Below are 23228 nucleotides of genomic sequence, written 5' to 3'. Positions count from 1 at the left end.
CCAATAAAGCGAGATGAGCACCGCAACCCCAGAGTCGTCCCTGACTGGACCTAACGGTCAGGGGTCCCTTTACCTTTACCTTTAGTGGCTCGACACAGATCTTGGAACTTGAAGTCTTGAAAGGGGTTCAGGGTTTGTCCTCAAAGGACAGGAAACTATGCCCAAAGGCTGTAAGGGTAGACACTGTTTCCTTGGAGAAGGAAGCTGAACCACGTCCAAAGGCTGTGTGTGTGTCAACACCGATTCCTCAGAGAAGAACGAAGCTAGGGTTAGAGTCCCAACAAAGCCAGGTGTGAAACTTCTTGATAGTCAGGAGAGCTATGACGCCAAGACTAGTCAGAAGTGCAAGATGGTGAAGGCCCAAGGCCAGTCCAGTTGCAGGTAGTTCCAAGAGTGGAACGGGTGATACAGGGGTATACTGTGTGTATGACATCTGTATGGTTGTTGCAGTTACACTGATGACTACAAGTTCATGAATCGGGGGAGGATGTTGGCGATTCATTCCCTGTGTCTGCAGTCATGAGACTGTTGTCTATCACATGACGGTGTATGTTTTCATTCCACAGTGTGGGAAGTGACGGAGACAGGATGTTTGGTGTTACTGTGTTCCATGAAGTGGGACTATTGTTCTTTGTTTCTTTCTGTCTTTGCTGTCTGATGAGAAAGAGGAAGGAGCTAAGTCAGAATGCTCCGAGTGTATTATATGTAAATAAACGTCGATTAGCCAAAATGCTGTGCTACTGAGTTCTGTTATGCAAACCGTGAATACTCTGTGGATCCCTAAGCATGCTAATGCTTTTTGGTATCAGTCGCTGTGATGTTCAGGCAGAAGAAAGATTTTGAAGCTCCTGAACGACTAACCAGGTGGGAGAGGGTCCTACACGAGAGTAGGACGATCCTAACAGTAACTAGATAAGTTGTAGGCAACTTGTTGCAACTCACCTACTAGCACAATTAATCTGTTTCGGTCGCCAGGGTGCCTCTGGTACCTCACCACTTCTTCATAAGGTGCTGCTGCGGCACTGTAGCAGCCGCTGGGGCACCGGGTGTAGCATGGCAGGTGGCTGTTACGGCATTTCCTGCGGCACAGGCGCATACTTCTCCGGAAACCGGCTGAGAATGGAGAATGGAGCACTGGTCATGGAAGGAATGTGATGGGCACACTTGATCGGTTGGCAGCGCCAGCCTGCAATATTTTTGGCGCCTCAGATGGCCCCCCACCCCATCACATCATAACCTGAAACTCCCCTTCCTAGCAGACTGATAGACCATTATTGTGTTTGGCCTCTCAAGTCCAAGACAGAGCTGCTCCCCCCCCCCACATTTCTACAACTCATAGAATTGTAGAGTTGGAAGAGACACCTCCCCCCGCAAGAGTAATCTCGTCCCTCCCCCTGCAATGCGGGGATCTCGGCTAAAGCATCCACTGGTTCAAGTCCTACCCTCCAGGGCAGAAGAAAGCTAGCTTCCTCCATCTTCAATGTTTAGATATTTGAAGATCACTTGTGACAAGCTGCCTATTTAAATACAGTAGTACCTCTGGATGCAAACGGGATCCGTTGCGGAGCCCCGTTCACATCCTGAAGCGAACGCAACCCGCATGCGCGGGTCGCGATTCGCCGCTGCCGCACATGCGCATGACATCATTTTGAGCGTCTGCACATGCGCGAGCGGCGAAACCCGGAAGTAACACGCTCCGTTACTTCCAGGTCGCCGCGGAGCGCAACCCGAAAATACTCATTCTGAAGCTACTTCAACCTGAGGTGTGACTGTACTTAAATACAGTCATACCTCGTGTTGCATGAGGTTCATGTTGCGTCTTTTCGGCTTGCCAACGCGGCAAACCCCGAAGTGTATACTTCCGGGTTTCACCACGTGTGCATGTGCAGAAGCTTTCTGCACGCTTCGCACATGCGCAGAAGTGCTCTATCATGCCGTGCGCAGAACCGGCGCTCTAGTTACGGACTTTTTGGGGTGCGAACGGCACCCCGTAACGAATCGAGTCCGTAACTAGAGATACCACTGTATAGAAATACTTTAAAATTTAAATATTTGAATTTAAATTCCCTGCATGCCATTTGGTGAGCCTTGGAAGCTGATGGCAGTTTCTGTGAAAACAACATTTGCTGGAATAGACTGTGGTCCATCTCAATGGCTACTCCATTCCAACAGCAGCTAGCCAAAGGCCTCTGAACAGTTGACAAGCTGGCCATGGAAGTGATGCTTAGTCCCTATTTTGTCTACAGAAGGGGTGAGGAGCCAGTGGGTTTCCAGATGTTTTTGGGCTCTCATCATTCCTGACCATTTGGCCATGCAGGCTGGGGTGGGGAAGAGCTGGAGCCCCAACCACCTCGGGAGGGCTACAAATTTTTCATCTCTGACCTGCAACATCTGATATTCAGAGCTATGCTCTCCCTGAAGGTGTTGGGAAAGAATCATTCTGCACAGAAACATGTTTGTACCTTTAAGAACAGTTTCTGTAAGCTCTGGGCTGATTGGGTGCAGCTGGCCATGACTACAAAAGGAGAAAAGCTGCCGTTTGAACTCTGCCTGTAGAGAAAAACCCCCAGAAGCTTTGCTGTTTGTTGTTTTGTAATAAAGTCCTTATTTACCGTATTTTTTGCTCTATAAGACTCACTTTTTCCCTCCTAAAAAGTAAGGGGAAATGTGTGTGCGTCTTATGGAGCGAATGCAGGCTGCGCAGCTATCCCAGAAGCCAGAACAGCAAGAGGGATTGCTGCTTTCACTGCGCAGCGATCCCTCTTGCTGTTCTGGCTTCTGAGAGTCCGAATATTTTTTTTCTTGTTTTCCTCCTCCAAAAACTAGGTGCATCTTGTGGTGGTCTGGTGCGTCTTATAGAGTGAAAAATACGGTGATTTGGTTTTACACCGGTCTCATGGTGTCACAGTCTCTGTCATCTGCCACCAGTGAAAATCCCCCTCTAACGGAAGGCACGGGTTCTTCTTAGATCTGATGGCCAATATCCGTGGGTCTAGTTCTCACTGAGGTTGTAAAACTTGTGCACCACTTCCAACTGCAGCTGTGTCAACATTTAATGCAATTCTCAGGATGGTTTACATTAGAATGAATTCACAGTAATTAGTGGGTCTTTCTGATTAGCCCATAATAAAAGCTAAGCAATTTGGAGTCAAAAGCCTCTGAAGTTGGTGGAAATTCGTCTGTTTTTATCAGGCAGAGGGAACCACGAGAACTATAAATTTATTGGAGAGGTGGCTTAGCAGGGAAGAATACCTTCAGTATACCTGAAGGAGCGTCTCCACCTCCATTGTTCTGCCCGGACACTGAGGTCCAGCGCCAAGGGCCTTCTGGCGGTTCCCTCGCTGCGAGAAGCGAGGTTACAGGGAAACAGGCAGAGGGCCTTCTCGGTAGTGGCACCCGCCCTGTGGAACGCTCTCCCATCAGATGTCAAGGAAATAAACAACTATCTGACATTTAGAAGACATCTGAAGGCAGCCCTGTTTAGGGAAGTTTTTAATGACTGATGTTTTAATGTATTTTTAATCTTTTGTTGGAAGCTGCCCAGAGTGGCTGGGGTAGAAATAATAAAATTATTAATATTATTATTACAACTACGACTACTACTAGAACTACAAAACAGAACTGTACAGAAGAGTGGCTGGTTAGAGGCTTAAAATGAAGCAGTGGACTTGGATTAACTGACTTCAGATCTTACTTCAAGTCAGGATAATATTAGGGATTTCACTAAAATTGAAACGATCATCTCCCTCGCAGCAAAGAGGGAACCAGTGTGGTGTAGTGGTTAAGAGCGGTGGACTCGTAATCTGGTGAACCGGGTTCGCTTCCCCGCTCCTCCACATGCAGCTGCTGGGTGACCTTGGGCTAGTCACACTTCTCTGAAGTCTCTCAGCCCCACTCACCTCACAGAGTGTTTGTTGTGAGGGAAGAAAGGAAAGGAGAGTGTTAGCCGCTTTGAGACTCCTTAGGGTAGTGATAAAGCCGGATATCAAATCCAAATCCAAGTAAAGGAACATTCAGGAAGAAAGCACAAGGCGAATGCACCTCAAATACAACGACAAGGAACTACTTTCACAGGTAGCAACAGCACACAGCAATTCTCCAGTCTCTAAATACAACTACGTACTAATGAAGACCCGCTTGCCAGATCCACTGAATTCTTCCTCTTCTGCAATGTGAAAAAAGCAACATTTTTTTAAAGTCAGACAAATAATGAAAAGCCAGACTGATTATCAAACTGCAGGATTTTACCTGTTTTTTCATACAAAAGATGCAGCTAGTATCGTTTTTATGCCTAAGGGTGCCACCAAAAAGATGTAAGAGACCAGATTTACTAACCCAAAACACCGTCAACAAAGCTATCCTTAAAAAACAATGACAATGCAATGGCGGCAGCCCTTCACAACAGCACGTTTTAAGCTCTTGTTTCTTATATGCCTAAGTTGCTCTCTCGCGTCAGTTTTAAGCCCTCTCTCGATTTGTGCTTCGCTTGCTAGTAAAAGGTAAAGGGACCCCTGACCATTAGATCCAGTTGTGATCCAGTTGCGGCACTCATCTCACTTTACAGCTTCCGGGTCATGTGGCTAGCATGACTAAGCCGCTTCTGGCAAACCAGAGCAGCGCACGGAAACGCCATTTACCTTCCCGCCGGAGTGGTACCTATTTATCTACTTGCACTTTGATGTGCTTTCGAACTGCTAGGTTGGCAGGAGCAGGGACCAAGCAACGGGAGCTCACCCCATCGCGGGGATTCAAACCACCGACCTTCTGATCGACAAGTCCTAGGCTCTGTGGTTTAACCCACAGCGCCACCCGCGTCCCGGCTTCGCTTGCTAGTTGATGGTAAATTTTTAAAAGTGCTTTCCAAATTGTCAGTTAGGTTGGCCTAAGTAAAAGAAAGCACAAAAGGGTGGAGAATTGCTATGAAATTGGCTTGCTCAGCCTAGGTGTGGGCCCAGTGACCAAATAATGGCAGCTGAATGTGGCTACAGAAGCCATGTGGCTTCTGATTCTGTTTTGAGACTGCTTACTCTTGATCGATATTGCTCAGTTTTATGATCAATTTTTATTGTTTTGGTTTTTTGCCCACTGCCTAGAAATCACAATACTAAAGCAATATCTAACTAGCTGAAATAAATATATTTTTAAACAAACTTCTTTCTTTTTTTTAACAGAAGGCACCAGTCATCTTCAATATGACACCTGAGATGCATGTGTTTTCAATACCCACCCTATTCCCCTGACCAGTTTGTGCTGTTTTTCATTCTGAACTTTAATTATATATTTTATTGCATAAAATTAAAACCCCTCAAAGCAGTTTTATAAAAAGAACAAAGCAATAAAATTATTAGTAAAAGCAGTTAATTAAAACTACTATTTAATATTGTAAATGGTTGTCAGTGCCCTGGGACCTGCTGGTGAATATTGCCCTGCTGAGCAATAATAAAACTATCTATTAATAATGACATCTTCTCTTTCTAAGGACTCGGGCTGCGTAAGTTGCCCTGAAATATCCTTCCAAGCAAGCAAGAAAGAAATATGGAACCATTTTTTACGTGTTAAAAACTGGCTGAACACTGTATTTATTTTCTGACCACACATCAAATATGCGAGGGAAGCACTCAGGTGCAAAAATAAGCAGCTAATATATTTGTCCACCATCCTAACATGCTAACCAAATAGTCAAAGCACACACACACATACGCAGCACAAAAACTTTCCTCATATTTCCAAAGAGGTTCTGTAGAAGCTTAACTTACATAAGGGTTGGTTAGCGCTTAGTTCATACAAATGTGTTATCATTTGGTAAACATACATTTGCTAAGTGTGCATCCATGTCCCTGCTCGGGTCCATCCGCATATATACCTGACATGACTAGAAGGAGGCAATTCAATATATAAGTCTCTGACATCTCTAAGCCATAAAGAAATGACCAAACAACCTACTTTGGGGGATCTGGAGGGAAAGGGGGGAAATTCAAAGTTACCTTCTTTAAGCTCCTCTGGCATTGTTGCATAAAAAAAATAAAAACAGGAGGGCATATTAAAAATTAGGTCTGTGAAATTCACATCCAAAGCAGTATAGCAGAACATATAGATAATTCAAGTATGACTAGAGCTACTTTGTACGAAAGCAAGCATTTCTTACTAGTACAGTGGTACCTCAGGTTAAGTGGTACCTCAGGTTAATCCCCGTGGCAGGGATTCGAACCTCCGACCTTCTGATCGGCAAGTCCTAGGCTCTGTGGTTTAACCCACAGCGCTAGCTGCGTCCCATACTGTAGTTTACCCCTCACAAAATTGCAATTCTCAGCAAGCCTTAACAAACTACAGTGCCCAGAATTGAGGGAAAGAGTGTGCTTTTAAGGTATTGTGTGTACAGAGTTCTTTCCGCAAGCTGCCTTAAAACTTATGAAAATCTGTCTCCCAGCGTTATCAGTTATGGTCTCCACACAGCTTTGTGGATTGCAGTGTATTGAAGTCACTGCCGATGCGCTGGAAAACTACAAGCATACCTTCTGATTTGTTCTAACAATCTGAACCATGTAAAAAAAACAAAAACAGGACCACGGCTCAAGATTTGCTTGTTAAGGAAGCATGATCTCACTGCTGGGTGTTCTCAGTTGCTTTAAGCCCGATCTGCTCAGTTTACAGACAGATAAGCTTCACATAAACCTGCCCTACTTTTGTATATAATGTGCAAATTCATCCTAGCATCCAAGTGTCAAAAGGGATCCTCCTCCATCATCAGGAGTAATAAGGAGGCCATGAAGTAGATTAGCTCTTCAATCACACTTACATAATGTAATCTCATTATCTTCCAGCTGTCCTCTCATAACACGTGCGTGGTTTGGCAGTTTTCACCGTATGTATGGGAGTCATTCAAAACTGAACGAACGCGGCAGTTGGTCTCAAATGTGTTTTAATTTTGGTGATTAAAATCTCCAGATCTGGCTCAGAAAACCCTGAGACAGCAAACGGCTTTCCAAACGCACACATGGATCCCACGGTACACTTTTAAAATGAAACCGATCACCTCCATCACATGCTTATTATCATTAGGAAAAGTATAGCCAGCAACACAAAATTGCCAAAAGAAGTATACTCACCAGACTCAAAAGTCTCCTCGTCTTTTAAGTCACCCAGGGAGCAAAAATAGCAAATACATTTCAGTATTATCCTCATCTAAGATAATTAAAACTCACCCCATCAGAAAGGTCTTTCCAACCCCACAGCAACAAGACACACTTAGTTTCTCATTTCCTCCTCTGATCCGTGCTTAGGGGCCAAAGTGCACATTACAGGACAGAGCCATAATTGGATCTTATTTTTAGTTAAAAGCAACTGTGCTGTGGGGATGGGCGCCAAATTGGATTGCAGCAGCGGCACCGAGGGGACAGGGCACTTAAACCTTTTGCCCCACACTTATTTCAATCCAAACTGCATTCCCAGCACAGCTGTTACAGCCCGAGTAAAGGAGGGAAGAAAGAATATTCCATAATATTTTGATTCAGCGTTGGGTAACATCATTCATCGCAACATACAAAGCCCTCCAAGGTTTTATATCTAGAGAGACAATGAATATGAAATGGCTTTCTAAAATTGGTGGTGGCTTTGATATTAAGAGGAATGTTATGTACTGAAGTTCTCACCCTGGGCCAGCAGGGGGATACTGTAGATAGTTATGCAAATAAGGGATCGAAAGTGACGTTCAGTGATTGGATAGTTTTAGAAAACTGTTACAGTTACATTGTACTGGAGCTCTATATAAGCAGGCTGACTGAACCCTTCAGTTCAGTTCTGTCCTGGCCTGTGAATAAGCAAGAGCTGTAAGAAGAATCGCTGTGTCGTCTGATATGTTCACCCACAACTTAACAAGGAATGCTCTGATTTCACACTCATTCAACAATCTGAACTAGAAGCATTCCCCACTGAATTAGGAATAACAGACTCAGCATATTAGATCAGAGGTACAGTCCCCACTGCTCATGCAAGTTTGGCCAGTTTCAGAGAGTCTGCTTGAACTCATCCTTAGCTCAAAGGATTGTTCCCAGAGTTCCCTTTCACAAACAGAAGGGACAGGAGTTCATGAGAAAGGTAGGTGACTTTCATCAAATCCTCCTTTCCACTGCAGTCATTCATGCTGTCTTCCTTACTCTTCCAACCCTGCAGAGAGGCTTTTCAAGGTGCACTAGGAATCGGATGAAAATTTCTTCTAGAGAGAGCATCTCAGGAGCAGAACTCCTCTTGTTGAAACTCTGCATCCAGCCCATATTATCCCTTCTCCATTTATGAGCAAGCAGGTCAGAATATGCAATTTAGCATGAGGTCCCCCCACTCAAAAGACTATTTTGTTTTTGCATTTTTCCATATTTAGTAATGTAAATCACACCAACCCACATTCTGCTTATGCAAGTACTGTACTCTTAGAATTGCCACTCTCTGTACGTTTTAGGCAGAGACATCACCTTGCCAACAAAGGTCCATATAGTTAAAGCTATGGTTTTCCCAGTAGTGATGTATGGAAGTGAGAGCTGGAACATAAAGAAGGCTGATCGCCAAAGAATGGATGCTTTTGAATTATGGTGCTGGAGGAGACTCTTGAGAGTCCCATGGACTGCGAGAAGATCAAACCTCTCCATTCTTAGGGAAATCAGCCCTGAGTGCTCACTGGAAGGACAGATCGTGAAGCTGAGGCTCCAGTACTTTGGCCACCTCATGAGAAGAGAAGACTCCCTGGAAAAGACCCTGATGTTGGGAAAGACGGATGGCACAAGGAGAAGGGGACGACAGAGGACGAGATGGTTGGGCAGTGTTCTCGAAGCTACCAGCATGAGTTTGACTAAACTGCGGGAGGCAGTGGAAGAAAGGAGTGCCTGGCGTGCTCTGGTCCATGGGGTTACGAAGAATCGGACACGACTAAACGACTAAACAACAAAACAACAAATACGTTTTAGGCACGGCAGGAGAAGGCATCCTTTAGCTGAAACATCTGCAAGGTATGTGCCTCCTATATAACAAAAATGGTGGCTATGACCACTCTTGTACCCCCTTAGATCTGCAGAGGAACAGGGAAATGCTAATCCTTCAGCCCATTTGAATTAAGCAGGGCCCATTTCCCTTGCTGTACAAATAATATTCATAAGTTCAAAAAATGGCTTGGTAGGGAGGAAAGCTTTTCAGCTTGTGATACTTGTGAAACAGTCACAAGAGAGGCTTAAACTGTGTAATCAAGCGTTTCTTACAAAACTTATACCTCTCCTGCTGGTTATCAGCATCAGTTGATAAAACCAGAATGATAACACGTTAAAAAAATTAAAATACACACTTTATTTTGCATATTCCATCAGAGATAATTTAACAGAGCATTTCACTTATACCCAGGTTTGTGGTCCCTTTTGCACAACAACAACACCCCCCCCCCAAAAAAACCCAAAGTCAATTACCTGTTTCTACACACTTCTCATCAATCTGCATGTCTTCTTCTGTTCGTTGTATGAAAAAAATGGCAAGCGGAAACAAAAACAGGCCATGAGTTTGTTTGCTTTTAACCTCACACAATGATAGAAACAATCACTAATCCAACCAGAGATCCAATTTCTATCGATTTTCTCTGGCGTTTCAGTATTGTACCATGGGGCAGTGCAGGGGTGGGGAACATTAACAGGTATGTCTAAATTCAGGTAGGTAGCTATGTTGGTCTGATGCAGTCGAAATAAATTTAAAAAATTGTCCAGTAGCACCTTGGAGACCAACTAAGTTTGTTCTGGATATAAGCTTTCGTGTGCATGCACACTTCTTCAGATACTAGGTACGTCTAATTTTCTTTTAGACTGAGGCTACATTTCACTAGGGATGGAAAAACCAGTCCATTTCAGTTTTCTCAATTGCTCCCCCTTAAATTGTAATTTAAATTGAGTCTTAAATTCAGTTCCCCGTTTTTCTGCGGAAGTTTGCCCTTTTTTTTAATCCGTATGAAAATCTTCCAGCATTTCACTGCAAATTTCTCCAAACACGTTTTTGTACACAGCTTTTACTAAATGTGCTCATTTTTGCAAGCAATTTCTCCTAACGGAATGCATTTTAGTGTGTCATTTTTAACTAATATATTCATTTTTTAATGCACATGTTCCCCTAATGTATGCAGCTTTGTAAGCATTGTTTGGTTGGACAACTACTCTGCAAAATTCAGATGAGCGCAAATACTGAAGGGTGGCTATGATTCAGTTCTCAGGTTGCTTCCAAAAGTGCAGATTTAATCTGGCTTTAAATGTGAGGAGGAGGAGCAGGAGGGCCACAAAATAAAACAATGCTGGCTTGACACATTTCAAGCTAAATGTGCACCATATCCTCCAACCTTTCTCCGGTAAAAATAGGGACATCCAATTCCATAATAATAATTTTATTATTTGTACCCCGCCCATCTGACTGGGTTGCCCCAGCCACTCTGGGCAGTTTCCAACACACACACACATATAAATAATCAAACATTAAACATTTAAAAACAGGGCTGCCTTCAGATGTCTTCTAAAGGTTATATAGTTACATCTCCTTGGCTCCAGGGTCGCATAACTCAACATTTCTCTGATGAAAATAAGGGACGTCCTAAGGAAAAGTGGGACCTTCTGGAATCAAATCAGAAACCGGGACGGCTTCTGTAAATCCGGGGCTGTCCCTGGAAAATAGGGACACTTGGAGGGTCTGTGTACATTACCATCTAAACGATCTCTCCTCCGTGAGACCATTCGGTCTAGAGATGAAAATTACCTAACTGCACCACTGCCTGGCATATCTAAAAGGAAATATATGACATTAAGATGCCTGTGCTTACCTTCTTCCACAGTACTTACTACTCACAGAAAATCCATGGAGAAAATTAAAAAGAAAGTAAACAGGAGAGTTAAGGAGACTGCCAGAACTTTTGCTCTACACACACACACACACACACACAAACATACACACACAAAAACATACACACGGCTTCCAACAGATAAAAATATACCAGGAAGAACCATAACTCAGCAACCGCTTTGCAAGCACAAGTTTGCTGGTTCAGTCCTCAGTCCTCCACAGCTAGGATTTCCCTTTCTGAAACTCCAGAAAGCTGCTGCCAGTTCGACTTCCAAAACATTTGGAAACCAAGGTTTCCTGCAGCCTATCAGAAGCCCCGTCAGACGTTTGGGTTCCATTCACAAACTGGAACAGTCACTTCCGGGTTTGCGGCGCTCGGGAGCCAAAACGTTTGAGTCACAAGGCATTCATCAACCAAGGTACGGCTGTATTGAGCTAGATGCACCATATGGGCTTTGTCACTGCCCCTCAATATATGGCGGGGTCTGATTTGTGCTCTAGTCAATGGTGGGAGAAAACTCAGCAGTGGCCAGAGGACTGGAGAAGATCAGTCTACATCCCAATCCCAAAGAAGGGCAGTGCCAAAGAATGCTCCAACTACCGCACAATTCCACTCATTTCACACGCTAGCAAGGTTATGCTTAAAATTCTACAAGGAAGGCTCAAGCAGTATGTGGACCGAGAACTCCCAGAAGTGCAAGCTGGATTTAGAAGAGGCAGAGGAACCAGAGACCAAATTGCAAACATGTGCTGGATTATGGAGAAAGCTAGAGAGTTCCAGAAAGACATCCACTTCTGACCAAACTGCGGGAGGCAGTGGAAGACAGGAGTGCCTGGCGTGCTCTGGTCCAGGGGGTCAAGAAGAGTCGGGCACGACTAAACGACTGAACAACAACAACAACAATGGTAGGAGGCCATACAGCAAATGAAGTATTAGAGAAGCTTCCCCGCCCGCTATTCACAACCAGAAGATCTTTCTACTCACGTATGGTTGATTTGAGGCAGGTGTGGGGTTGCAAGGGCTGAGACCACCAGAACTCTCGCTGCTTCCTTAAAAAGAGAATAAATGCAGTTTTCATGGATCCCACATCAGACAGGGCATTTTTATTCCCTGTGCTCCCGAATGATAATAAGATGGAAAACTAGCCTCTTCCACCCTATGTTTCAAAGAAGCCCAAAGCAACAGGAAAGGAAACCAAATGAAGAACCTACGCGCTTTTTGCCTACACATCCTCATATGCTGGAATACAACCACATTTCTTGTTTATACTGTTCCAGTGTTATAGGATCTAACACTAAATAGCAAAAAAAAGGGACGTGGGTGGCACTGTGGATTAAACCACAGAGCCTAGGGCTTGCTGATCAAAAGGTCGGCGGTTCGAATCCCTGCAACGGGGTGAGCTCCCGTTGCTCGGTCCCTGCTCCTGCCAACCTAGCAGTTTGAAAGCACGTCAAAGTGCAAGTAGATAAATAGATACCACTCTGGCGGGAAGGTAAACGGCGTTTCAGTGCCCTGCTCTGGTTCGCTAGAAGCGGCTTAGTCATGCTACCCACATGACCTGGAAGCTGTACGCCGGCTCCCTCGGCCAATAAAGCGAGATGAGTGCCACAACCCCAGAGTTGGTCACGACTGGACCTAATGGTCAGGGGTCCCTTTACCTTTACCTAGGGCTAGGTAGACTCTGGTTCAAATCCCCACTCAGCCACAAAGCCACCTTATTTTCAGCTGACATTGGTTTTTCTTACCTCTTCAGAAGGTGGTTCGAGGGGATGAGTCCAGCGCAGGCACTGAGGTCAGAGACTTTCCTTGCCTGCCACCATAGGGCATCGTTCTGGTCCACAATCTGAAGAATGTCTCCCTTTTTAAACGGCAGTCCTGCGTCAGCACACGGAATAGCGGGGTCCTGAAGGGGCCAGTAATCTGCCATCGCTCGCACATAGAGCTGATATTATAAAGAGAAGGGTTATTGTAAATATTTACATCCCATCTGTCTGTGAACTAGGTTTAAGGCTGCTGTGTGTAAGGGAAGAACCCAACAGGCATGGCTAAAACATGATATGATAAAACATTAACAATGTAAACAGGATCAGGGTGGAATCTGGTCTTTCAAATTTCAGCAGCGCCCTGTGCGAGGTCAAAATTCAGTACCCAGTGCGGCAGAACCGGCTATGCTGCCCTAAATCCACCTTTGACAGTAGGGAGAGCATGAAATAAATAATCTTACAGGCCAAAGACCTGTCTGAAAGGAAGACCTGAAAATCGGCAATGGACAAGCCTCTCCAGGGACAGAATTCTGCAGTATGCAACAGCCACAGAAAATGCCTTTTTTTCTCATGCCTACCAAATGTAACTCAGAAACTGGCAGGACACACCAGAGCTTTGCTCCTGGATATCATAAACTGTCAGGTTCATATAGAAGCCAGTGGGCCTTCAAGACTTTGTATACCTCTGGATGCACTGTAACATGTCTCTATAAACAGCACCGATTTGACAGCCCTTAGATCATGGGTAGGCAAACTAAGGCCCATGGGCTGGATCTGGCCCAATCGCCTTCAAAATCCGGCCCATGGACGGTCCGGGAATCAGCGTGTTTTTACATGAGTAGAATGTGTCCTTTTATTTAAAATGCATCTCTGGGTTATTTGTGGGACATAGGAATTCATTCATTTTTTTATTTCAAAATATAGTCCGGCCCCCACAAGGTCTGAGGGACAGTGGACCAGCCCCCTGCTGAAAAGGTTTGCTGACCCCTGCCTTAGATGGAGTAAATTATGACATCATCCTTTTGAATACTAGCTGCTGGGAACAGGATAGCATGATTGCCCCCAGGCCTTGTTTGTGGGCTTTTCAGGAATGGGAGTTGAATTGGCAGTACCAATTCTCCTTTTGGGATTAACTGGATTAGCCACACTTACTTTGATTAACTCTCTGCAGCCACAGAGACCTGGAGAAATAAACATATCTTACCGTCGTTTGATTGCTGACTGGCCGATCAGAAACTGGAATCAGCTTGAACATAATAGTTCCCTGCGACAGTGCCTGCAAAAATGCCAAATGCATAGTATTTCAGCACCCAAACCAACAGATTAGCAGTTCTAGATTTTTAAAAAGACACTTCTGTGAAGGCAGGATTAATAAAGTTCACAGCGACGCCATTTTAAGTGTGTAATTGTTGGTTATTGGGGCTAATAAGGCTTTGAGCAGCAGAGATTTCCCCCTGGGTGCATGCAAAGAAGAACTGAGGCAGCTGCCACCTGACTCCTGATGATCGTCTTCCAAAGCAACTACTCTATTCCAAACTTAAAAATGGAAATCGTAATGCTGGTGGTCAACAAATGAGGTTTAAAGACTGTCTCAAGGCAAATCTTTAAAAATAAACACTGACAACTGGGAAACACTGGCCTGCGAGCGCTCCAGTTGGAGAACAGCCTTTACCAAAGGTGTCATGGGCTTTGAAGACACTCGAACTCAGGACGCAAGGGAGAAACGTGCTAAGAGGAAGGTACGTTTAGCAAATCCACACCGTGATCAACTCCTGCCGGGAAACCAATGTCCCCACTGTGGAAGGATGTGTGGATCCAGAATTGGCCTCCACAGTCACTTACGGACTCATTGTTAAAACTGTGTTTATGGAAGACAATCTTACTCGTCTATGAGTGATCACCAAAGAAGAAGAGAAGAAAGAAGAAGATGATACCTGAATTTGCTTATGCTGGCCTGCTTTCCGTTTTGTAGTGTGTCCTTTGAATTGCAAGCCAGTATTTTAAACTGCAAACCATTTTGAACAGATAGGCAGGATCCAAATAAAATGTTTAAAGTATCCCCAAGGCCTCTGACATTTATGCAATTTGTTTGCTAGATGACATTTCTGGAGATTTTATTAACACGTCACCAAAGAACCCAGGAAGAATGCTATTGATTATGCATGGTGGTGGTGGAGAACAGTTGAGTTTTTAATAGGTTCATCTGAATTAACTTGTGTGGGCTTGCCAATGGGGACCAATAAACATTTTGTTTGCGTAGAAAGCTGTCCTTGTGGTTTTTGGGTGTTCGGTTTAATTATTACATTTTAATTATTACGATTTAATGCAATAGCACCATTGCAAATCTACCAGATGTCCAGGTATTCGGGTGAAGTGCTGTCCTTGAAAACAACTGTGTTGGTAACAACAGACACCCTGGCACCGGAAATCCAATTTAACACACACAGCAGAGTGAAAATCAGTTGTGTCTGGATTGTGTCAGTGGATTTTTAATCACACTGCATGTGCTGATTGGCTTACCAATGCCAGCATTTATGTGGTATCAACACAGCTGGATTTTTTTTGTGAATGACCACTGCTAAAACCGCAATCATTGACTGGACATTTCTGCATTTCCTTTCCTTTGTGTCTTCCTGCTGACAATTCCCCCCTTCCCCTGCATCATGTGTGTGTGTTTGTGTGTATATAATACAGTATATCCTGAAATTCAGCATAACTTGCACGAAACTTTATGGTGTCGCAAGACCAGGTCTGGTGTTTGCTTTTCCCCGTGGACTGATCTGATTTGATGTTCCCGGACCTCCTTGCAGATCAGAATGCAAGTATTGGCCGGATGATGCACCTTTCTAGATTTTTTGATGCAGTTCCATCCCCCAAAATATTAACAGCAAAAGTATGTTATGTTTAAAGAAATGCACTCAAAAGCATATTTCATATCAATGAAATTTGCATGTTTTTATGGGAAGATGGTATAAAAATTGCAAACCGTTTCCCTGCAAATCTTCCATGCTCCCTTTTTGCAAAGTTAAAAAAAGAAAAGGAGGGAAGGAATGGGTCTACAGGTGAGTGCCAAAGATGCAGGGATGGATGGACCAACTTAAGACCTTTTGATGTTCTCATTGGGAGGTATTAAAAACGTAAAGGGCTGACCATATCATACCAGAATGTGAATTACTTGCTCTGGCTCCAAGCCTTCCACTGGAACTCCATTCACCTCGACCAGTTTGTCTCCAGCATATAACAGCCCTATGACAGAAGAGAGGGCATTGAGAGTTCTGCCAGAAAATAGGAGGGACAAAAATATTCTGCCCTTCTGAGGGATGCCTGCATCCTTTGCCAGAATTCTAAACAAGGGGAATCAATGATCATACGCGAGGCAATATTGGCAGAGAAATCAATTTACAGAACCTAACACATGCACACACAAAAATCACCCCCAAACTACCATTCCTTCCTTGCTGTGTATTTTAGAATTCATCTTACCACTTCTATCTGCCAATCCACCGTGGATTACTCTCGCTACAGTAATATCTCCTGTTAGCTCATGGCGTTTAATAGTTGCACCCTAGGGTGGAAGAGAGAGAAAGAGAGAGAGAAAGAGAGAGAGAGAGAGAGAGAGAGAGAGAGAGAGAGAGAGAGAATATCACTGAACCAGTGAATGAAATAGAAACAAAGAATTCAGCAAGTATTTAACTATTATTGCAAATGGTGAGAAATTGTTAGAAACATTAAGGCTGGAGTCCTCATTCCATGTGCACACACTCCTTCTATAAATATCAGATGTTGCTAACAGCTGGCATTCTTTTTACCTATATATCATGAAACAATTTTAATTACCTTACATTACATAAGCAAAATAATACGCTTAACTGCACTAGAGGGTTTTTTGTAAGGGAAAAATATGCAATAGTCACAGTTGGACTTCCTCAATGTCTCCGCCTCTTACATATAACCTTCTGTAACATTTCTAACCATATCATTTTTCTTCTCTAGCTTGCTTTACCCCCGAAACAGCCTTTTAATAAGCCTACACAGGTTGCTAGCATCCGCTGTGTAGGAGTGCAAATATGCAGAGTGTGGGGTCAGGTGGGATTACTATGAGGAATTATAAAATATGCATCAAGCCATTGTGTCCACGATGAATGCATTGTGTTGACTGGGTTAGATACATTGACAATAATTTCTGATCAAATCCCACAACCCTCTGCATCTCTGGCCATTTTCTCTACTCTTTCTTGACAAGTCACGTATGCAGCCCAGTTGCTTCCAGTTGCTTGCTAGGAAGGCACCCTGGGTCATCAAAGACAGTGGGCAGTTTCTTTGATGTAGCTTTTCTGATATGTTAATCTTAGGATGTTAATCTTAGGGCCAGGAAACAGATCTCACCTGAAGGTGATAATGATCACTGTCTTCCTGGCCATCCTTCTTATCATGTGTATTGATTGTTTATGACCTCAGGGGTTGCCAAATGCTCTCCTCTGTAGTTCTGTTCTTTGTTTACTCCAGAAATATGTGTGCTTAATTAGTTTTGGTAGTTTAACTTTGTCCCCACGTGGGGTTTGTTGAAATGCTCAGAAGAAATCTGATTGGTTCTTACGAACACTCTGTAAAAAGTTCTTTGTGAATAAAACGACCTGGGCCGAGGGGTAGGGAAGGAGATTATTATACGCACCCTTACCAGAGTCTTGCTGGTTCAAGCCTCTGTGTGTATTCTTATTAATCAGAGTTCAATCCTTCCTTTACTTTGGGAACGCCTCACGCTAGGGCTCTGTCTCTCCTGCAGCAGCCCATTGCATTTTTAAATTGGGTGAGGAGCAGCAGGCATCCTGTTTGACTTCTACGTGGAATTCCTTGCCCACCTATGACTACCAGGCTAGTGCTTCACGACAAGGCTGCCCTCAAAGCTCAGCAGATGTAACAACTTCCTAACAGTAGGGGAAAATACGCACCTCTCTGTATCTGAAAGCAAAGCAAATAATTCACATTACTCTGATCACTGCGGCGCTGCCTATGCTCTATCAAGCGCAACGTTGGGGAAGGAAGACTCTTACACGATGAAATCTGCTCTTCATGAAAACCACCTCATGGGCATATCCTACTCCTTTCTCATATTTTTAAAGCTCGTGTTGAAACTCTTCATTTGTGAAGCCATCCTTTTAATCTGAAAAAAAAAGTTGCTTAAGCTGATGGCACAAGTTTAGAATCAAATGTCCATCTTACAAGGGGCTGCTTGTTTTTCACCAGGCAGACTATTCTCATCGCCTCCTCATTTTCAGGGATGTTATCTGGCAGAGGTGGGAGGATTGGTTCATAGTCCTTCTGGGCCACCGTATCATGAGCAGATAGAAAGGCCTGTGAGGAGGAGGAGGAGGAGGAGAAAGGGTTAAGCAATGTTTAGCATCATCTTTGCATCCAGATACTGTCATTTGTTTCTTTCTAATCCAGAATGCGGCAGCTAAACTGGTGACTGGGGGCGGCGGCCAAGACCATATAATACTGGTCTTGAAAGACCTACACTGGCTCCCAGTACGTTTCCGAGCACAGTTCAAAGTGTTGGTGTTGACCTTTAAAGCCCTAAACAGCCTTGGTCCAGTATACCTGAAGGAACGTCTCCACCTCCATCGTTCTGCCTGGACACTGAGGTCCAGTGCCGAGGGCCTTCTCGCAGTTCCCTCATTGCAGGAAGCCAAGTTACAGGGAACCAGGCAGAGGGCCTTCTCGGTAGTGGCACCCACCCTGTAGAACGCCCTCCCATCAGATGTCAAAGAGAAAAATACCTACCAAACCTTTAAAAGACATCTGAAGACAGCCCTGTTTAGGGAAGCTCTTAATGTTTAATAGGTTATTGTATTTTAATGTTTTGTTGGAAACCGCCCAGAGTGGCTGGGGAAACCCAGCCAGATGGGCGGGGTATAAATAATAAATTTATTATTATTATTATTATTATTATTATTATTATTATTATTATTATTATTTCCATTCTGCCCAAAAGCTGATGCGCCAGAGGTGATCCCCACCTGGTATCTGAATCTTGTCTTCATACAACATTCCTCCCAGTTGTCATTCTTTTACAAAAGGAGAACTAACAGATAATGAATCAATGGACTATTTGTGAGGGATCTGAAGTGAGGCCTCCCAGTTTTAGCATGCTATCTGCTTGCCAAATATCAGATATGGTCTTTTTTGGGTTGTTGGGAGAAGAGTGATGGAGTTTCCATACTCGCTGAGTATGCTGCATATTAACAACCCAACCACGTTCTACTCCTAAAGGTAAAAGTAAAGGGACCACTGACTGTTAGGTCCAGTTGTGACCGGCTCTGGGGTTGCGGCGCTCATCTCACTTTATTGGTCGAGGGAGCCGGCGTACAGCTTCTGGGTCATGTGGCCAGCATGATGAAGCCGCTTCTGCCGAACCAGAGCAGCGCACGAAAACGCTGTTTACCTTCCCGCCGGAGTGGTACCTATTTATCTACTTGCACTTTGACGTGCTTTCGAACTGCTAGGTTGGCAGGAGCAGGGACTGAGCAATGAGAGCTCACCCCGTCGCAGGGATTCGAACCGCCAACCTTCTGATCGGCAAGTCCTAGGCTTTGTGGTTTAACCCAAAGTGCCACCCACGTCCCTCTACTCCTAAACTTTCTCCTTTAATGCTGAGTAATTTCATGGCCGGTACTCGCCTTGAAGTGTGGTCCTCGGAGAAGTCGCCGTAGCTCTTTAACCTCCGGAGACTGTTGGACTCCCCGCAACAGCTCCACCACCTGAAGGTGACACAAAGAAGACTAATTTCATCTTGAAATTCTATAGAGCACCATCTTTTTGTTAGCAGCTGAATGATGAGGTACATATTTGATCACCGATACGGAGAAAACCCAAATCACACGCTATCATGCTACTCCTCTGGAGATCATTATTCACAGGCCAGAACAGAACTGAACTGAAGGGTTTAGCCAGCCTGCTTATATAGAGCTCCACTACAACGCAACTGTAGTACTTTCTGTAACTATCCAATCACTGAACGTCACTTTCAATCCCTTATTTGCATATGTGGACCTGAGTGAAAACGATCTACAGTACCCCCCTGCTGGCCCAGGGTGAGAACTTCAGTACATGACATTGAGTCCGAATCTGATCTCGCAATCTCACCTCGTGGGTCAGCGGTCGTGCCTGTGGTGTGAGTGGAATTGGTCTTCTCTTGATATACAGATGAAGACATTCATAAACCTAGGAGTAGAAGTGCTCAAGGTGAAAGATACCACTGCCACAACATAGTAATATGGAACACATCTCCTAACATTGCTCACATCCCCCTGATTTTCCTCTGTCACCAAAGGGTGCATCTTGGTTAGGTCTGGGTTGTAGCCAAATTGTCCATAGATTTTACCAGAGGCTTGTGTCCTCTTTTAGAACTCTGTCTCCAACACTTACCTGTATACTCATATGCTGCTTACAGTGCCAATATTATTATGAAATTTCCTGAAACTATCAAATAGGATGTGGGTTAGAGTGGCTGGGGAAACACAGCCAGGTGGGCAGGGTATAAGTAAAAAATTAATTCTTTATTTATTTAATTATAATTATAATTATAATTATAATTATAATTATATCTTAATACTCTCATGTTTAAATGGGAAACATCCGAGTTTGGGAAATGCTTGCAGACAGGAAGCTGGAAGGTTGATTGCCTGAACTGGTTCGATCATTTTGATAAGGCTTAAGGATCCTTCTGTATTTTATATCAGGAAAAGAATTGCCATATTTTTCCGTGTATAGGACGCCTCCATGTATAAGCCGCCCCCTATTTTTAGGGACTCCAATTTAATAAAATAGGGGGGAGAGTGCCCCGTGTATAAGGTGACCCACAGTTTTTCACATACAGTGGTACCTTGAGTTACATACGCTTCAGGTTACATATGCTTCAGGTTACAGACTCCGCTAACTCAGAAATATTACCTCGGGTTAAGAACTTTGCTTCAGGATGAGAACAGAAATCGTGCTGTGGCGGCGCGGCAGCAGCGGGAGACCCCATTAGCGAAAGTGGTGCTTCAGGTTAAGAACAGTTTCAGGTTAAGTACGGACCTCCAGAACGAATTAAGTACTTAACCCGAGGTACCACTGTAATTTTAAAGTAAAAAAACCCTACTCTTATACACAGAGAAGTATGGTAATTTACACTTGCATCTACAGACTGGATCTGCAATGATTATTGATCATTGGCGGGGGGGGGCTGCATTATCTCTCCATCCGTTGATTTACCGTATTTTTTGCTCTAGAAGACTCACTTTTTCCCTCCTAAAAAGTAAGGGGAAAATGTGTGTGTGTTTTATGGAGCGAATGCAGGCTGCGCAGCTATCCCGGAAGCCAGAACAGCAAGAGGGATTGCTGCTTTCACTGTGCAGCGATCCCTCTCGCTGTTCTGGCTTCTGAGATTCAGAATATTTTTTTTCTTGTTTTCCTCCTCCAAAAACTAGGTGCGTCTTGTGGTCTGGTGCATCTTATAGAGCGAAAAATACGGTAATCACCCCAGCCCCCACATTGGAAAGAAATGGGTAGCTCTGAAGATATAGTCAATTTCTATATACTAACAGCTGCCAAATGACTTTGCTCGCACTGGAAGAGATCTTACCTTCAGGAGAGCTTGCAGCCACGGAGATCTCAGCAGGTCATACAAGACACCAACACCATTGACATCTCTCTTATAGAACAGACTCAGTTCATGCAGGACCAGAGACAGAACATGCGATAAACCTAGCCCACAGACAACATGCATTATTATTGATGGCATCATTTCCACACCCAAGATACAGCTGCAATCGAACCCCCGTTGCAAATCAGGTTTATTATCAAAATTTACAGACTTTCGGCTGCTTGCAATGATCAAATCAAACAAGCGTGTTCTCCCTGAAATGAGAGCACGTGTTGCGGTGGGGTCTGCCAAGCCAATCCTCTGTTGCAAGGCAGGTAAAGTGAGCTGGCCTGGGGCAACGATTGGATGGCTGGGTTGCTGGGGCGAATTGCATGTTGTGATGTGGTGGGTGGGACCAAAGGCTTTAAATTTGGGGGCACTCAGCTTTTCCTTTCTCTTTCGCTGAGTGCATCGGATCACCTGCCCGCCCGCCCTGAGTTCCGGTTGACCTTGCTACCCCTGTCATGGGGTCGTCTGCCGTTGGGGCAGGGGCCTAGTAGGAATTTTGTCCATTTGGCTGATTGGCTGGTGCCATTTGGTTTTTGCCTACTACTTAGCAATTCGTCACAACTTGTAAGGTTGCGGTTAGTCATTGGTTATAAAAATTGGTGGGGGAGGGGTCAGGATAGGCTGGGCCTGCCCCTCCAATGGTGGTGTGGAAGGGAATTCCATTAAAGGAATCCAGGGGCTTGCCACGATTTCGTCCAATCCCTGAAATGGGACCAGGGCCGGCAAGCCCTGGGGAGCAGGTTGGGTGAGCGGTGAGAGCCTGGGACCCAGCTTCATTGCTCCCCAATATTGTTTTCCCTTCACTGGCTTCCGAGGGAGTTCGGAGGTCAGTTCTGTCCCAGGCAGGGGGGACAGATAGTCTTAACCAATGCCTAAGCAACCACTCACAGATTATGTATTTTAATAAAGTTGTGGCCAAAATTATGCCAAAAACCTTAAACAAAAATTATGTGTGAATTGTGAATTATTTCGGGGGGTGGTTTGGGGACCTCGACACGCAAAAGCAATTGAAATAGCTCAACACAGTGGATGCTTCAAGTGGTTTCTCCAAATTGAGCCGAAAATACAACTTATTGGTTGCGTATTTCTTGTCTTCCAAGGTGGCAGAGCCAGTGACCAACAAGGGGAGAAGAATGTCATCATTAGACCGCTTTGCTAATGCTGTCTGTCTTGAAATCCGAGACTGTGTAATATAAAAGGGTGTTCTTTGGACTTAGCAGGGGCACCCTAGATCCAGGTTTTCATGATTTGTTAATAAGTTAGCATTTCAATTTTATAAACATTTTAGTAGTGGATTTGTCACATTGCCTTTAATTTCTGAAGGCATCTTTATTATTTGTTAACTTTTAAAAAAAGGGTAAGATGATGGAACACCTGAGTAGTTAGGGACTTTGTCTCTCTATGCCTAAATCTAAACAAAGCAGAATTTATTCTCTTCTCATTTCTCAGCTGTTATCATCAAAATAATTTCTCTTTAAATATTTAGATATTTTATACCTTGCAGGACAGCTTCATACAGTAAAACAATCCTCTAAAATAAGCAACAGCCATAAAACCACTACATCAGATTAAAATGCAATGGAGCAGCAGTATAAATACCTAAAGTACGTTGGCTGAAATACCAATGTAAAAGAAACTGCATTATTCCCATTGGAATGTCAGTCTCATTTATAAAGAAACCAGAGGCCTTTCTTCTTGGAATAACAGGTTTGGAATTGCCCAAGAAAGATGTTAAATTATTTGTGTATGCCACAACTGCTAGTATTTTGTTAGCTAAAAAGTGGAAAACCCAAGAATTACCAACAATAGAAGAATGGCAGATGAAGATGATGGATTTTTTGGAGCTAGCCGACCTAACCAGAAGAGTCCGTGACCAGAAGGAGGAGGAGTATCAGGAAGAGTGGAATAAATTTAATGATTATTT

General features: G+C 44.0%; 1 protein-coding gene across 6 annotated transcripts in view; it reads right to left on the bottom strand.

Moving 5' to 3' along the window:
• Positions 1-23228, bottom strand: part of MPP4 (MAGUK p55 scaffold protein 4) — a 42213-nt gene that overhangs the window by 7963 nt on the left and 11022 nt on the right. For 3 of the 6 annotated variants that reach the window (XM_083473413.1, XM_083473412.1, XM_083473411.1), the window contains 15 exons: positions 21236-21357; positions 19756-19833; positions 19290-19370; positions 17833-17964; positions 16096-16177; positions 15773-15858; positions 13817-13888; positions 12595-12791; positions 11834-11898; positions 10829-10846; positions 9444-9482; positions 7107-7127; positions 5985-5999; positions 4124-4165; positions 943-1113 (listed from right to left, as the gene is read on the bottom strand). In XM_083473413.1, coding sequence (XP_083329539.1) covers positions 943-1113; positions 4124-4165; positions 5985-5999; positions 7107-7127; positions 9444-9482; positions 10829-10846; positions 11834-11898; positions 12595-12791; positions 13817-13888; positions 15773-15858; positions 16096-16177; positions 17833-17964; positions 19290-19370; positions 19756-19833; positions 21236-21357 — 1221 coding nt within the window. The remainder of the gene's footprint in view (positions 1-942; positions 1114-4123; positions 4166-5984; positions 6000-7106; positions 7128-9443; positions 9483-10828; positions 10847-11833; positions 11899-12594; positions 12792-13816; positions 13889-15772; positions 15859-16095; positions 16178-17832; positions 17965-19289; positions 19371-19755; positions 19834-21235; positions 21358-23228) is intronic. The other 3 variants (XM_083473414.1, XM_083473415.1, XM_083473416.1) reach the window with 3 other exon arrangements.

This window comes from Podarcis liolepis (genome assembly GCF_965112155.1).
Source record: "Podarcis liolepis genome assembly, chromosome: 1".
Taxonomy (NCBI): domain Eukaryota; kingdom Metazoa; phylum Chordata; class Lepidosauria; order Squamata; family Lacertidae; genus Podarcis; species Podarcis liolepis.
Note: the sequence above shows the minus strand (reverse complement) of the source record. Positions and strands in the feature narration are given on the sequence as shown.